The sequence below is a fragment of the Corapipo altera genome, unplaced genomic scaffold (assembly GCF_003945725.1).
Source record: "Corapipo altera isolate COAL_440 unplaced genomic scaffold, ASM394572v1 45, whole genome shotgun sequence".
In the NCBI taxonomy this organism is placed as follows: Eukaryota; Metazoa; Chordata; class Aves; order Passeriformes; family Pipridae; genus Corapipo; species Corapipo altera.
In genome coordinates, this window is record NW_020884877.1 from 23,979,453 (window position 1) to 23,995,407 (window position 15,955).

At 42.6% G+C, this 15,955-nt stretch overlaps 1 protein-coding gene across 2 annotated transcripts in view; it reads right to left on the minus strand.

The window, feature by feature from the left end:
- ADCY5 (adenylate cyclase 5) overlaps positions 1 to 15,955 on the minus strand; it is a 206,165-nt gene that overhangs the window by 14,606 nt on the left and 175,604 nt on the right. For both annotated transcript variants that reach the window (XM_027637238.1, XM_027637239.1), the window contains 4 exons: positions 12,220 to 12,364; positions 10,522 to 10,619; positions 7,715 to 7,802; positions 1,265 to 1,381 (listed from right to left, as the gene is read on the minus strand). In XM_027637238.1, coding sequence (XP_027493039.1) covers positions 1,265 to 1,381; positions 7,715 to 7,802; positions 10,522 to 10,619; positions 12,220 to 12,364 — 448 coding nt within the window. The remainder of the gene's footprint in view (positions 1 to 1,264; positions 1,382 to 7,714; positions 7,803 to 10,521; positions 10,620 to 12,219; positions 12,365 to 15,955) is intronic.

Consider the following 15,955-nt stretch of genomic DNA (forward strand, 5'->3'; position numbering starts at 1 on the left):
ATTAAGCTCTACAGCACTGATAAGGAAAAGAAAACAAAATAGCTTGTATCAATTAAAAAACCCCTTGGAAATGGCTGTAGCAATGTGTAAAATACGCAACATGAAATCATCAGCTTATGTTTTACTGCACGCGCAATGGCTATGTTCTTTCTCCCCCAAAATGTTAATTAACAAAATCCAGGCTGTGCACTCCAGAAAGCTAGTTGCATGCTCAACTTTAGGTACAGCTTTACGTAGGGAGGTTCACAGGTAGAGGGGCTGTAGATATTACACACAGAAAAATATCCTGCTGTCTGTGATAGGGCCCTGCTCTGTTGCTCTCTTTCTGCTGATGGGAATTTCTGAGCTGATAACTTTCCCCTGGCATGTCTAAAGCTTCTGCTGGAGGTCTTTCTACAGGGAAGACTTCAGCAGCAAGGTTTAAAGGCTTTGTTGTGCTGAGGAAGCAGCAGAGGCCTATTCTGATCTCCTCCATGTGCTGCTCCGTTTGTCCATTTTGCTGATGTTCACACCAAGCAGTTCATGAATGCAAAGAATCACACATTATGCAAAAACCCAAGCTCTAATTTCTGCATGGTGCCCAGCAGCCCACACCAGCTCTTTGCAGGTGACAATGGGGGAAGGCAGTGAGGGGGCCAATGCCACTAGTACCTCCCGTTCAAGTAGCTCAACAGAGCATAGAATTGTTCCTAAATCTCCACTGTGTATATAGGGATGCTGAGGCAAGAGCAATCAGCGGTCTGATTTTCAGGTGTTCAAGCCTCTCCATGCCAGGGCAAATCAGCACTGCCCCAGCTGGGGCCAGAGCTGAGAGGAGCAGAGGGCCATGTGAAGTCTTTGTAGCTGCCTCCAAGCTCAGAGCTTAAACCCAGGCCCATTTTACCTGCTCTTTCCCTTTGTCTTAAAAAAGGAAATAGATGTATACAGAGTAGGGAATATTCAAGTGGTTTCCTTAAAACACATTCAGACTTAAAGCCATTTGTAGAAGTGAGAAGCCAGCAGCTGGAGGGCCCCAGAGAACAGCCCGTCTTTCTCTGAGCCTGAAATCAGCACAGCCAGACCACCTCGGGCCCAAAAGTGCAACTCAAAGCAAAGTCATCACCGTCCCCATTAGGTGATCCCTGCACTTGGAGCAGGATGCAGCACTATGCAGAGGCTGGCAGGATCACATAAAACTCAGTGGTTTTAAGGGTCATGATGCTGCAGAGCACCAATAAGAAAATCATGCAGAATTGAGGGAATCAAAAGGAATTAATGAACATACCATGTTGACAAAGGCAGATAGAAAAACCAGGATAATGGCAAAGACTCCAACTAAGGTACTATTGGTCCTGGACTGTACAATCTTCTTAGAAAGAGTCTGGAGAGGAACTGGGAAAAGCTGCATGTGGGAAAAAAAATATGATTAAATAAACAAGTAAACCCATTATTTTACGGATTACAACCTTCATTTGAGCTGCCCACATACTTCAGTGTGGGTCTGTGTGGATGCTGCACAGAGGTGGAGGATGGTGATGGGGGATGTGGGACAAGGGCGAGCAGAGACGTGACTGCCTTGTGGCAGCAGGCCCAGCTGGCTGGCCAAATCTACTTAGACCTTCTTAATGGAGTGATGGCTCCTGAGCCCAGATAGCATGGCTTGCAGGGCTGTGCTCATCCTGTCGTGAGAATCAAACCACAAGCCATCTGTAGCTGAAATAGCCAGGAGCTCGAGCTTGGAAATTACTGGAGCAAAAATTAAAAGAAGCAGAAATGAATATACACATGTCATATCCCTTTGATCACAAGGACATATTGTGGGACTTTCTGGTGCCATTTCAGACACAGACTGTTAAACAGCCCTGGCAAGCCTTGTGATCTGTCAGACCCTCAGCGAAAGGCGCTGCAGAAATCAGCTGGCCTCAGCTGGTCTGTGGCACTGAGCACCATGCTCACATGGGGCTAAAAATAACCGTGGGTGAGGGTGATCACAGAGCTCCCCCAGCCAGACTGTCCCAGTGACTCACCACCAGCAGAGCTAGAAGCTTTCTGCTAATGGTTAATGAGTGCCAGCCGCCAGCGATATCCACTTTAGGTGCTGCATCATATTCTGGGTAGAAATAGCCTGTGCATTAAAGCGGAGACTAACCCAGCACCCTCTGCAGCAAGGATCACCCCTCGGCATGGTGTGATCACCCCTGTATTGTGCTGGCTACAAGAGAGTCCAGGAGACAGAGAAACCAACCCTTTCTCTTCATATGCCACGACTGTGCCAGTGCAAGCTCGGGGCTGGAGCAATGTGAGATGAATGCCGTGAAACCCTCGTGCACTGACACGCTCCCGTGCGATACTGTCATCCCCACAGTGCCCTGCCCCTCCACACCATCCTGCCAGGGCAGAGGGGATCTGCCCAGGACTGCCAAAGCTTTTCCCAGAAGCCAACTCTCCGGTCTCTTACTCAACGCATGAATAACCGAGCCACTAGAGAGTATTTTTAGAGACACAAAGAAACCAGCAGTGCAGCGCCACGGCACCGCAATTTAACTATGACTAATGTTTCTATTAAAAGTCTTGCTTTTCCCTTTTATCCTTCACTCTTACATCTTTGGAGATGCAACATTTTGTCAGTGCTGTGCTTCCCACACAGCAGCCCTACAATGTAATTACCAAGTGTTGGAGCGGCCAGAGTGCTGATTAGCTGGTGGCTTTTGCAGAAGGAGGGAGAGGTTGAGGCAAGAGTTTTGAAAGAGTTGATTTCACCTGCTAGCAGCACACACACAAAAATCCAGCTAACTCCAGGTGAGAGGAGAGGGCAAGGCTCTGTGGGGGACTGGAGGAAATGGGAAAGTGGGGTTGTGACTTATTTACACTGAATGAGGATTGACTGAAATTAACTGAAAGCTTATGCAATCCTTCAGGCTCAGTGGCAACCACTGCAAAACAAAGGGAAATATCTCTCTTTCAGAAATAAACCTTGCTGATATAAAAGTCCTCTGTTGATAAGCCATGAACCAAAATATCTCTTTGCCCTACCACGTCCAGCTGCTTCCACATAGACATCAGCTAACCGATCCCTACCAGCACAGGTACATGGAAAATGCAGTGGGGCTTTCCTCTGCTCTAACCTTTAAAGGTTTTGGAAGGAGAAGGAGGATCTGTGGGGCATTTAGACAGTTTTCTCACTAGAATAGAGCAGAACAGGTTTTCCTGCTACCCCTTTGTTTAGGCCTCAAGGCCAAGCTCCACAAAGGTATTCAGGAAACTAACCTCCATCTGTAATCTCTGGGAAACCAGGCACCTAAATAAAACTTAGGAGTTCTTTGTTGTGGATCTTGGCTCAAGCCCCTGATGCCAATGATCCCGAAGAAGCCTGACTTTGAACCAAGCCTGAGATATCAAGCAAAGCCATCAGTGGAAGACACTTACATTCTAATGAAAACACTTTTTCTTTGTATTAATATTGGTTCTCACAACTTTGCAAACAAGGAAGAATTTGAGGTCAGTAAACATGTACAGCTGGAGAAAGTCCTGAAGAAGAAACGAATGCCAAAATCCATAGGAGGTCAGGACTGCAACAGAGAGTGCAATAGCACAATCGTGACGTGCATCTGAGGAACCTCTGCCTCGTGGACAACATTCATGGAGGCCCTGTAACGTAAGTCACACTCTCCTCATCTTACAGAGACAGGTAGAGACCAGGAATACTTGCAGCTTGGATGGCTTCTGTGATAGACAGAAGGGATCTGTCTCAGCTCTGACAATTGAGCTGCACTCTGGCAGTGCTCCCTCCATAAAAACATTCACAAGTCAGGGGTATAGCCCAAAAGAGGAAAAAATAAAAGATGACTTTCCTTCCCATTTTCCAGAAAAAAGAAAATAAAATCCCTCCTCTCTTTGGAAAAGCAGTAGGAAATCAGGATATTGCAGTACATTGAAAATCCAAGCACCATTGCTGGTTAGCCTATTGGTTTGTACTGTCCACCATCATCTAGTCCTCTTAGTGAGACTCAGTCTCACCTGAGTGAAGAACAGGATGAGGGAAGGTCTGATGAAATAGCAACTCCAAGCCAGGATTTGCACTACTGAGAACAGAGGCTGAAAGAAAGAATGTGATCCATTTGGGCAGCTGAGATCCATGTTTGGGTAGCCACACAAGCGTGAGGTCACTCATTAGCCCTCTGAAAATCCCCATGTAAAGTAAAATAAAGACAGTAGGAAAAAGAAAATAGGATTGTCCAGTTGATTCCAGTTCATTCTGACTGAAATGCATAAATCCAGGTGAAGGTAGGGCACAGTGAAAATAATCCACAACCTCCAGTCATTTGCATGACAAAATTACTCTAAGTAAAACCCATACTATGGAATAACAGCTGATTTAGGACAGAAGAGTAATATTTCTCCTTTTTTCTTCTTAACGTACATTGTGGACATGGAATACTGCTTAGATAATTGCTGTTGCGTTGTAAGATGAGGTCTTTAAGTTCTGATTTTTCAATTTGTAATAAAAGCCTTTGAGTCATTTTGAAGTACATTAAGATACTTCTGGAGTAAAAGACAACATCTCCAGGCAACTGGATGTTGCAAGTCCATTTATGTAACTTACTTCACAGTGATTTATTAGTCTATTAAAAAGTATAGTTTTCAGAGGTTTTTTTTTTCCCTGCTTGAGAAAAAACCCCAAATGCTTTATGAGCATCTAGACTAGATTTGAGAACCAAAGAAAGAGGTAGGAAAGCTACACCCATGTAAAGCTACAGAAAAACTTATTTTCTCAGTAATTTGAAATTTCTCTCATATGTGCTCCCAGGGCCATGTAAGAAGTTGAACACACAGCAGTGTAGATACCAGAAGCTGAAGGATTTTAAGAAGAAACACGAACTTGGTAAGTTAGTAGCACAACAGATGTCTGTCAGCAAAGTATTTGTGAAGGGACCCTGGTTCCCATGACCTTAGACTCTACTGGGAAGGGACACCATTTCACAGTGGCCAAGTCTTCATGGAGCATCAAAGGGAAGAACTGGAACTCTCTTGTTTATTACAGCTGAAGAAACTTGGAAAGCCAAGTTGGCTGTGCTGGCAGTTCCAGGATCAACTTCTAGTCCGTGGAGAGTTTTATAGTGGAAGATAATAATGACAGCGAAAGAAAATAAAACATGATCAAGCTGTTCAGAAAGAGCCTGCTGGCCACTGTCAAAGCCAGAGATGGAGAGGCCAAAACAGGGAAGGAAAAATCTCACATGAAAGCTGGAAAGAGGAAGAAAAAAGAGACACTTATCATGTAACAGCACAGCAAACAGACAAAAGTTATGCTTATGCTGATATCCTGGGGTGGACACCTGCTTTCTAACTTTGTGTGGAATGAACCACTGGTATGTAAAACATACTGGTATGTGAAACAAAGCAAACAATGCTGACATCCCCGTGTCTTTAAATTTCATCTAAAACGATCTGTAGAAGTGCCTTCCTTCTGTATGTGTGTAAAAGTGCTTCCTAGAGAAAGTGAAATACAGAAATAAAGGAACACCAGTTAACCAAGGGCTGGGTAAACTCATTGCTTAAAAAACTCAGACTTGAAACACCAAGATCTTCAATGACAGAAGTAGGCTACAGCTGTTTGGAGCTGCTGCCATCAGACACATAGCTGAAATCAGACAAGCTGAAAGTACCTGTTCCCTAAACAAGCCCCCTCATAATCAGATGTTGTCAGCAAAGGCTAATCTGGAGCACTAAAAAGGGGTAATCAAAAAGGTACCGGGGCTAGAAGGCCCAATAATCTCAATATTTGCAATCTGTGCACAGAAGGCACTGGCCACCCTGGATGTTATACATGAGCATGTTGTGGGTCTGGGCCAAGGCACTGAAAATGTCACTGTTGGAAATACAAGGGGCTTCAGAAAATCCTGAAATTCTGATGTTAGTCTGAATTTCCTCTGATGTCTTGTGTTTCCACAGCCTGTGCACTGAGGCAAAGCCAGCCTAAAAACAGTTGCAGGCACCACTACATGAATTTGGGAGATCAAGGCAAAGAAAGCAAGATTGAACACCTGCCTAGAGTCACATGTAAAGTCCTGTGTGCCTTTTAAATTAATCACTGATAATTTTAAACCGAGAAGCCCAAACCAAAACCAAAAGCTTTGAAAGATGACAGAAGAATCCTGCGCTGCTGTCAGTATGTGGAAGCAACCTAAGGCCATAAATGCCAGCGGGTGACACAGCTGTGAGCCTTGGAATGTATCTGGCTGCAAGTCATCCAGCTCAGATGCTTCAGAGTTCCGAGTCTGCCACAGCTCTTGCCCCAGCAGAGCTGGTGTGGCTCTGCTTGTCTGGCAGTGTGCTGGGATGTGCCGCCAGTGCCAGAGCAGCAGAAGGAGGCACCACAGCTCTGCACTGAGTTTCCCAGTTCTTTGTGGCTGTGACCAAAAGCTTTTCACCTTGGTCGTTAATTAACTGCTAATCACATTAAACTGATGATACCAGTTTACAAACTAATGACAGTCAATAACATCCTCATCTGTAATGGACTCACCAAGTATAACCAGGCATCTTTGGGTACCATTTCCCAGCCTGAGCCTTCCCATTAGCACTGTTCTTTCTGACACTAGTTCTCATTGCTGGTAAAAAAGCAGGAACAATGGGATGCTGCACTTACAAACTAGGCTCCATTTAAAATTGCCATAAGGCCAAGAGAAACCCTGTGAGTGAATCGTTAAGTTCAAATAGAACCTCAAGCTTATTTTATTGGGAACAGTTTACAGCAATTATTATGTAAGAAGGAAAAGCTTAATTCTCCAAATCTAACTTTCAAAAGTCAGAAAGACATATAACGTGAAAGTCTGTCAAGAGCACCCACATTCAACTGTTGAAAATGGCACAGAAAAGATAATTAAAGTGAGGCAAATCATCTGCCTGACATTATCCATTATCCTACTGTTCCTTCTGCAGAAAACATAATGCTACCAAACTATTTTATCCCAGGCTCTGGGGAATAAAGCTGAGCTTGGGCTAAGGAGCCCAAATCTGAGCTTATTTCATGTTCAGACAGCGCTTGACTAGAAGGATCCCCAAAACTGCAAATACATCAACATTTTAATAGAAATACCTTTGAGTGCAAAAGATGAGCACACCATGCTTCCCACAGTGCTCACTGCCAATTTACCACAGGCTGACAAGAAGAATTAATGTGTTTTTGGACTTCACACAATGTATTTCTTTGCTTATTAAAGCCAGTTACAAGAAAGAGCACACTGAATGTTGGAAGCTCTGTACGCTCATGTGAGAAAGGCTGATAAACTTCTATATGTTTAAGGCTTTTAATTCCCTCCAGGACATTTTTCCTTGATGATATTCTGCTTCTGATTATCTGCCTACCCAAACATGCATATGTAGCAGGGGCCAGCACACAGGCAACTCTGCAGGAAGTTTACAGGGAGGAAACGAATGGTCAGTGTTTCGTTCCACACTGGAAAACACGTTCTTCTTATATCAATATGAGAGTGCCTGCAGGGGACTTAATAGACATGCAGATCCACAGAGTGATTACTTCTGCTGAGCTAAAGAGATGCCAACCCTAACATCTGTGTGCAGTTCATTCTGCCTTATCAAAGGCTTTTTCTGTAACCCTTATCACATAGTGTGGAAAGGAAGGCTAACAAAACATGCTCTGTTAGCTGAAGAAACAAATTGCTGATCCAGTTATTTTAGGCAGAGCACTCTACAAAGAAACCACAGTACTCACCTTTACACAGGAGTAAATGACCGAAACAAACACCACTGTGGTCAGTATCAGGAAACAGGTCAGGAAAAATCCCAGCATAAATGTAGAGCTGAAATCAAGAGAGACGGTTGGTTTTTTTGTTTTGTTTTGGGTTTTTTTTTAAATGCACATAATATAGAATAACTACAGCTCTGCTCTCCAGAACATGACATTTTTACAAGCTATGACACACTGCACAGGCTTTCCAATTAGGACAGCAGTAGGAGACATGAGGTGCCTTGAATACCAACAGATACTCTGCCCTATTTAGAATTACTCATGCAGGCTGCAGAGCAGAGAATGCTGCATCTTCTATAGCAATCACCTTCCTGCTGGGGTAACAGTGGTGGGACTGAAAAATATTTCATGCGCTAGAGGAGGTGATAGAACAACTTGTTATGGCAGGTCGGCTCCCGGCTGGCTGTGGGCAGGCACCCCTGGGAAGGAAGGCAGGGCTGAGTGCTGCAGTGCAGCTGAGTGGGAATAGTCTCACTGGGAATAGCCACCTGTACTCGCACAGGGAATGTTTGTGTGGCACCATTCTCCATGCTCTGTCTCGTGCATGGAATGAGAGGAACCACGGCTGGAGGACAGTCAGGGAAAACAGCCTTAGCTTAGCCAGCTTGAGAGGTTCCTGCTCCTCCCAACTTTGAAGTACAAAGTGGATCCCGGGGCCAACTTTGTACTACGTATTTTCATCTGTTTTAATCACGGAGATAGTCAACACCAATTTCCTGGTGATTGGTCTCAGGGTGACAGGATAGGCCCCCTCCCAGGAGTTAGCCTTGTTCATAATTTAAAGGAAGTATTCTTGTGATGTGACACCGAGGCCAACCACACCGAAGCCAGCTGGTCTCTGTGTTCTCTCATGACTACTAAGATAATTGTACTTGCTAATTCACTGTTTGAGCCTTTGTGAAATATGTTAAAGCTATTCCTCTTTATCACTATAAATGATCACTGACATTCTGTCTCTAGTTTCAGATTCAAATTCCATGGTGTGTCTTTCATGAAACTCTGATGGTGACACATATACACCTGTGGTTTCAGTTGCTGCTTAATTGCTACCTTCAATAAAAGACCAAAGCTATGCAACTGAACTATAAGGAAAACCAACCCAAAATGTGAAGGAAAGTATATCTAACCTGCAGTTAAAACATGGAATTTTATTTACTCTTGAACCAAATCACCTTTCAGACAGGTCAGGTTGACCAAGGACACTTCAGAACTTCCAAAAAAACCCCAACCATCACCCTATGGGCAGCATGGAGGGAGACTGAGCAGCACAACATTGACACCCCACTGCCACAAGGGATTGGCTCCTGCGTAATACAAAGGAGGCAGCCATATGGTTGCCACACATCAGAAACTGTCAAGCTGTCATTTAAATGTTAAACTGGGTTTTATGAAGACAGCTTAGTGGCTGCTTAGGGAGTTTGATGAGCAACACAAGGCTGGTAGAGGGCCTCTGCAGGTGTGAAGTCATGGCAGCAATATCCAGAAATCCAAAGTGTAAGCCCTTGATAAATGAGTTACTCTCAAAGTACATTTCTGGATGTAATTAACAATGTTTTTATTTCTGGGAATGATCTAGTTTCAATTTTCAGCCTCTTTCAGCTTCACTTCCAGTTTCCCAAAGCAGACCTGTCTGTTTACACAGTGCATTTGTACTGATGTTATTTTGCTGATTCAATCTTTCTGTGAGCACTCTTGCCTGGGAGAGTGAATGACAAACATCAGACTATATGTTGTTTCTGTGACCTTCTGAGTATCTGATCTGAACACTATAAACCAATCTCTAATCCAAAAAGATCTGTGGTAGGAACAGAAGGCAGTTGTAATAGCATAAAATAGCACTGGAGTTCTCCTCAAACAATTTTTTTTGTCTTCTTGTAATGAAGATAAATTTGGAGCATTTTCAGAGCTTCTGTGATCTTTTTCTTCACATTAAAAATTACTAACTACAAATTTATTTCCAACACAGTATTGCTCAGTAAATGATATATTACTGCTACTAAACCAGAGCACAGGAAATAACCACATGCTGTAATTTTAAGGGATTTTTAAAGAAATTTTGAGAAGAAATATCATGTCTGCAGAGCTCACTGCTAGGAAAGATGTAATGGGTTACATTGTGCCTTGCAGGCCACTGCAAGAGCACTGTGCCCCACGGCCCGGAGGAGCTTATGCCACTCTTGCCTGGGAATAGAAATGACTGCAACCCTTAAACCTGGAGCGAGCCACTCAAAGGTTAGGCATGTGTAGCTCAACTCCCTTTCTACCTCTCTTCTTGCACTGCTGCACTGAGTCCAGAATAATAAATGTATGAGACATTATGCCTCATCTGTTAAGCAGACCTGCGACCTCAGTGCTCTGAGCAATGAGGCTGTGATGGTTTTTCACCTCCCTGTCCTACTGTGTTCAGATAAGAGGACAGCCAAACCTTGTGTTGTGAATGTGTACTATGCCTTTATAGATAATCCTTCCTACTTAGTGATATTTGTTTTCCACAGGCTTATAAATGTGCTGAACTGAATTTCATAAGATGGAGATAAATTATAAGAGAAATCACACTGGGAAAACAGAAATCCTCCCATGTCAGTGAGGAGGTTTTAATCTGCACTAGAAATGAGTGAAAACAATAAGAACCACGCATCACTTGAGCATGAATTATTTAAGGATTTTTCTCTTCCTCTTGGTGTTCTGAATTCGCAAGAAAAAAACAAAGAAAAGTAGGCTGCAATAGAGGAGGGGAGCAGATGGGAGCTGAGGGATGAAAGGATACTCACTGTGGCACGATTATGATTTGAACAAAGCAGATGAAGAGGAAGACTAGGGAGGCACAAGCCACGTAGGCTCCGAACCTGTCGTCCACCTGCTTGGAGTACTGCAAAAACACAAACAGTTATGTTAGTGTGAAATTTGGCTGCCTGCCTTCTCTCCACAAAACCTTCTTACTTCACTTTTGTTTAGGTCCTTGGAAAGCAGTGCTGGAAACAACTACCGCTACAAACTCCCCTTCTCCCTGGGCAAGTTGTAAGGGCTTGAACAGACCCAAAGGCCAGGGAACAAACCCACACAGCTGCGTGGAGAAAGGATTCACCAACCGTTCCTTGCATGAGGGAACAGAAATGGACTAACTGGGATTCTGTGTCACTGCCATCAGACCTAAACTTCTTCCATGGGAAATTTCCCCAACAGGGACAAATGCTGCTAATGAGGACACCATGCATTTTGTGCAGATGGCTTGACTTGCTCTAATGACAGTGCGAGGATGATGAGACTTTCACAGTCACTCTTTCCAACTACTTGTCAACATATCGGTCACACGGGAGCTGCATCCGATTCCCAGTGATGCTTTATTTAGCTTGAAGCATGGTTCTCAGTGTTTGAACCACAAAATAAAAGGTGCTCTGAACAGGTGACCACTAATTTCTCTGGCTGTTTTCAGGTATAAAATTGAAGGGAAGGAGGTGTGGGGAAATTATGTGCTTGAGCTTTTATCCAGTCCCACACTGATTCATTGAACAGCTGTAAAACCTGCAAAGGTCTCCTTTTGCAATAGGTTGTCATTCCTGTTGTGGAAAGACTGTTTCTAAATAAAATTCTAAAATAATGAGTGCAAACTTATTATGAAGCTTTTTCCATTGAATAATGAGTTTAACCTGAAGACCACTCAAGCATCCCAAGGATCTGTGCTTGGATTAAAAAAAGAGAAAAACAGATTACTTTCTTTGGGCAATTAAACCTACCAGTTGTTATAATACCTTTAATAATAGCATCTGGGTACCTCTAGACTTAAATGAACTTAAATTTGCAGCCATCTAGAGTTGATGTTGTCTCTATTATATAGTCAGGGAAATAGAAATGATCTTTGCCTCACAACAACAGTATCTGAAACCAAATCAGGAAGTAATCGGCTATTTGGGGGCTCTACATCTGTTTCCCCCTTTTCTCACATTTGTGGGATAGAGAACTATACTTGTTGCTTAAAATGAGCTCCCATTAACCAGAGTAGAGATTGCATCCCAATGAATCCTAATAGTACCCAGGCTCCTTGAGTGGAAAAAGGGCAGGCAAAAATCCCTCCAGAGGTGACTCAGAGCTCAGAGAGACTAAAGTGGGTTTCACCAGTGACTTGAGGGAGCTCAGGGGGACTGCAATCTCAGTCTGGATGCCTCAAAGTCAGAGAAACAATCTGGCTTATTCTGAATTCCCTTTACTGCTCATCATTGCATATTCATGTGTGTCTGACAGAAATGGCTTCATTTTCCTGGCCAGTGCTCCCTTCAGATGACTGTGACTTTCCAGGAACATGTATATTAAGGTTTCCATGAAGAAGTATGGATGTTTTAAGACCACAATTCCACCTCCAGCACCCAAACACTAGCTTTACCTGTAAGTATAAAAGTTTGACCTTATGCAGGAGAATTAAAACTCATAACAAGCTTTACTGACATGTTGCAATGATTTTTAGAGAACATTACCTTTTTCTCCAAGTCAGGCTCCCTGAACGTTAAGAGGAACTTGCGCACGTGCTCAGAGCGTAACCGATCAATACTCCTGGCATCGATGGCACGGCCCAGAAACTCATCCACTTCATCCTCTGGGTTCATACTTTCCTGTGTATTCCTGAGGATGCCATGAGAAGGGAGCATAAGAGGACAAGATAATTGCTGCCTCTTCACCGTGTAATATCATTCCACTTATAATAATAAGCTGGCGGTTAATGGCATTTCACTTCTGACAGCTTCAAGTTGGGAAACGGAGTGTGAGCAGAGAGGAGAATCATATCAGCTCTAGAGCTCATTGCCAGTCCTGAGTCCATTACTAAAAGGATTTACTTGCCCTTTTTCGATACTACATCCATTTTCTTGCCTTAAGGTCTCATTACCATCCCTCATTCTCCAAAACCACTGAGTAGTCTCCTCCCTGCACTCCTCCTCGGACTTATTCTTCCCTGCACTGCTGTGCTGTTGTAGCTGTTAGCGCCTGAACTGGCAAAAAGATTTCTGCATCCAGTCCTACTGCTTGCTTCCTAATAATCATTTCTGTAAATATTACTATGAAAATTTCCAAACTTGAATAATTCTCCCTTTCTGAGGAAAAAAAATGTTCATGGAACAAACATGCAGAGGAAAAAAATGTAGCCTGACTCCCCTTCGCACAGTTATTTATGCGTATAAAGCACAAAACACAAAAAAAATATTCTGTTTACAAGGTATTTACTTAAGGAAATGTTGCAAAAGAAAAAGGTAGCAAACAAAAAAAAATACAAATTAGATTCTGCTTTCTAAATACGTGGAAGAAGATTTCTTCCACATATAATCTTTATACTTATAATCTTTAATGTCAGTATTTTTCTGATGCTCTGCTACAGCTTCTGAAAAATGAGGCTGCTTTTCAAAAACTGTTGGAAAAAAGTAACACTGGAAACTTAATCATCCTGAGGCATTTTGCACTGAGCATCAGGAAACCTGAAGCAGTTCCTCAAACTCTAGTTATTTTTAAAATCTAACACGATTTTAATGACTTGATGCTGTCACTTTAATGGCCTGCCTTCTTACTAGCTATAGGCAGAAATTAAATCTAATCCTGAAGTGCTGTTTTCCTGCTCTGCTTGCATGATTGCCAGGGTTATCCACAGGATATGCCCACAGTTATCCACTGAAATACGCCCCTCACTTGCACAAGGGCATATTCCAGTGGATAACTATTTCTATGTGCAAACCCCATGATGGCACAGCAGCTTAGGCCTCATATTGTGGGACCTTCACTTTAGGCACTCTGAAGAAAAAATCCTGAGGTCTAACAGGCACAGTGAAAAGCTACACTGCTGAATTTCCTTGGTTTTATTTGTACTGCACAAGAGCACACAATGCACTCTGTGTTGCAGCCAGTGGGCTCCTACAGGTATGACTGTGCTGGAAGTAGAGATTGCACAAAGGAGCTTACAGACCAGAATGTGACTCTGTTGTAAAAGTTAAAGGCCCCTTTCCAAAAGAAAGGCTCTTTTAAAGTTTTCTGCAAAACTGGACTGGATTTTAAGAAGCCCTCTGTAAATCAACCCTTCCATGTACCTCTTGTCAAGAGAAAAATAAATCAGGTCCATCTGCTTGTTTCCATTCCACTGCTCTTTGCTCCAGTCAGTGAGCTGAATGTGTCTGCACCTCAGCTAGATCATGATGACACACCAGTGGCATCTATGTAGTGACCACATAGCAACTATAAACCTAGTTTGTCTCAAGTCTAATCTCTATCTTAGATAACCTTAGTATTTCAGTGGTGTTGGGGAAAAGTTGTTTTATTTTGGGGCTCTACAGTTATTTAATTCCTTGAACTTCATATATTCCACTTGGAAAATAAAAGTGTTTTTTTCCCTACAGGGTCAGGACATGCTTCCTTAGAGGAAGTACATCTGCTTGAGCACTCAAGACAATGCTGCTTATTTTCATTCAGTCCTCACAATGTCTTCTGGACTCATAAAAGTGAGCAAGGAAATCATTAGGCTTTGTATTTACAGAATGTCTTCCAAGATCCTGTGAGTTATGTACACATTTGGGTCATTCACATTTAGTCATTTCATACCACGTATGAGGGATGTGATAGTTTTCCCCCAGAACTGAAGCAAAAGAGTTGGCTCAGCATCTTGGTGAACCATAGTTAAATTTCAAGTTCCAGTCTAAAAACACCACTCAGGAAGATGCAAAGAGAAGAAGAAATTGCCTGCTTGGACTCTGACCTCGGCTGCCTCCAGTTTTGTAGTAGGTCCTTATATTTCTGAGGGCATTTCTATACTACAGTAACTTCTGTGGTTGCAGGCTGTGTAGAAATACCCCTGCAGGTTTTAAATGGCCTTGCTGAGATAGATATTGGCAGTGGGCAGCCACCTTCTCATAGACTGCAGGGAAGCTTAGTCACCTTGCACAGACCCAGCTTTCACAGCCTGTTGTACCCAAACTAAATTGCTGTACAGCAAGTTTGGGTACGTTTACATAAATGTAATTTTAAATTGAAAGACAAAAGTTCCCTATGCTAAGGACTGCCCTAGAGGCAGTGCCTGTAAGTCAGAGCTGAGGTATTGCCACGGACTAATGAAATTCATATGTGGAAATGTGTATTGATATATTGATCATGTGATCGAGTGGGGGGAAATCAAGGATTTCAGGTCACTATGAAACTTCCAGAAACACCTTTTAAAAGCACTGTTGAGATTTCTCCAAATGCAGCCAACAGAAAATTGTTGCAAGGGACAGGAACAGCACAAACAGAGCTTGGAGCAACTTCTGCACTCTGCTTGCAAATGTGAAAGCTAGCAATTAACCCAGAGTGCCTTCAGAGTGGTCCAAAAGTGCTCTGCTGATTTAATTACTTTCTGCAAATGAGGTGTATGACCACTGCCAAAACTACATGTATGCCATAATTTTAAATGCTCCATGCCTGGATTCAATAATTAAATCATGTAGGTGTCGGGTCACGGTTTCAGAGGTGCGTGGTGCCTACACAGTCCTTTCGCTGCAAGTCAAAAGTACTGACCCTCAGTGTTTCTGCATGTGAAGGAACTGGGAACTTGACATGGTTTAGGTATCTAATTTTAACCAATATCACCACGAATATATTCTGCTAGACTTTTTTTTTTTTTTTTGGCAAATCTTTGTACTTGAGTTAAATGGATTTCTGGATGAAGAGACTCTGAGTCACTCTTAGGGCCACAGAAGCATTTCTCTGTCCCAGCTCACAGAAGTCCACTTAGCCCTAACCAGCAGTCTGAGAAACATGATAAGGAGCAAGAGCAACAAATTTTTAGGCATCAGTCTCCTCTATTGTTGCCTACCTTGCTCTAAGCAAGCTTATAAGGAATGCCACTCAGCAAGACTGAATGCAAAATTATTCTAAATACCTACAATACAAGGAAATGCTTTTTTATGTCCAGTCATAGAAGTTAAAAAGTGGACACATTTGGGGGGTTTTCCTCCAAAGGCAATTTTTCAAAATACCACTCATGTTAAATTGTTATTTTAACAATTTCTTTAAAGTTCTATGAGAAAAAAATGAAAATGCTGCTTTAAATGTGGCTATATTTTAGAATATGAAACTGAATTTAATTTTTCAAACAAGCTATTATTTCTGAGTTCATTTTTATATCTAGAAACAAGTAATATCCAAAAATTAGTAATATAAAATATATACAAATAAACTCAAAAACTATATGCATTTCAACAC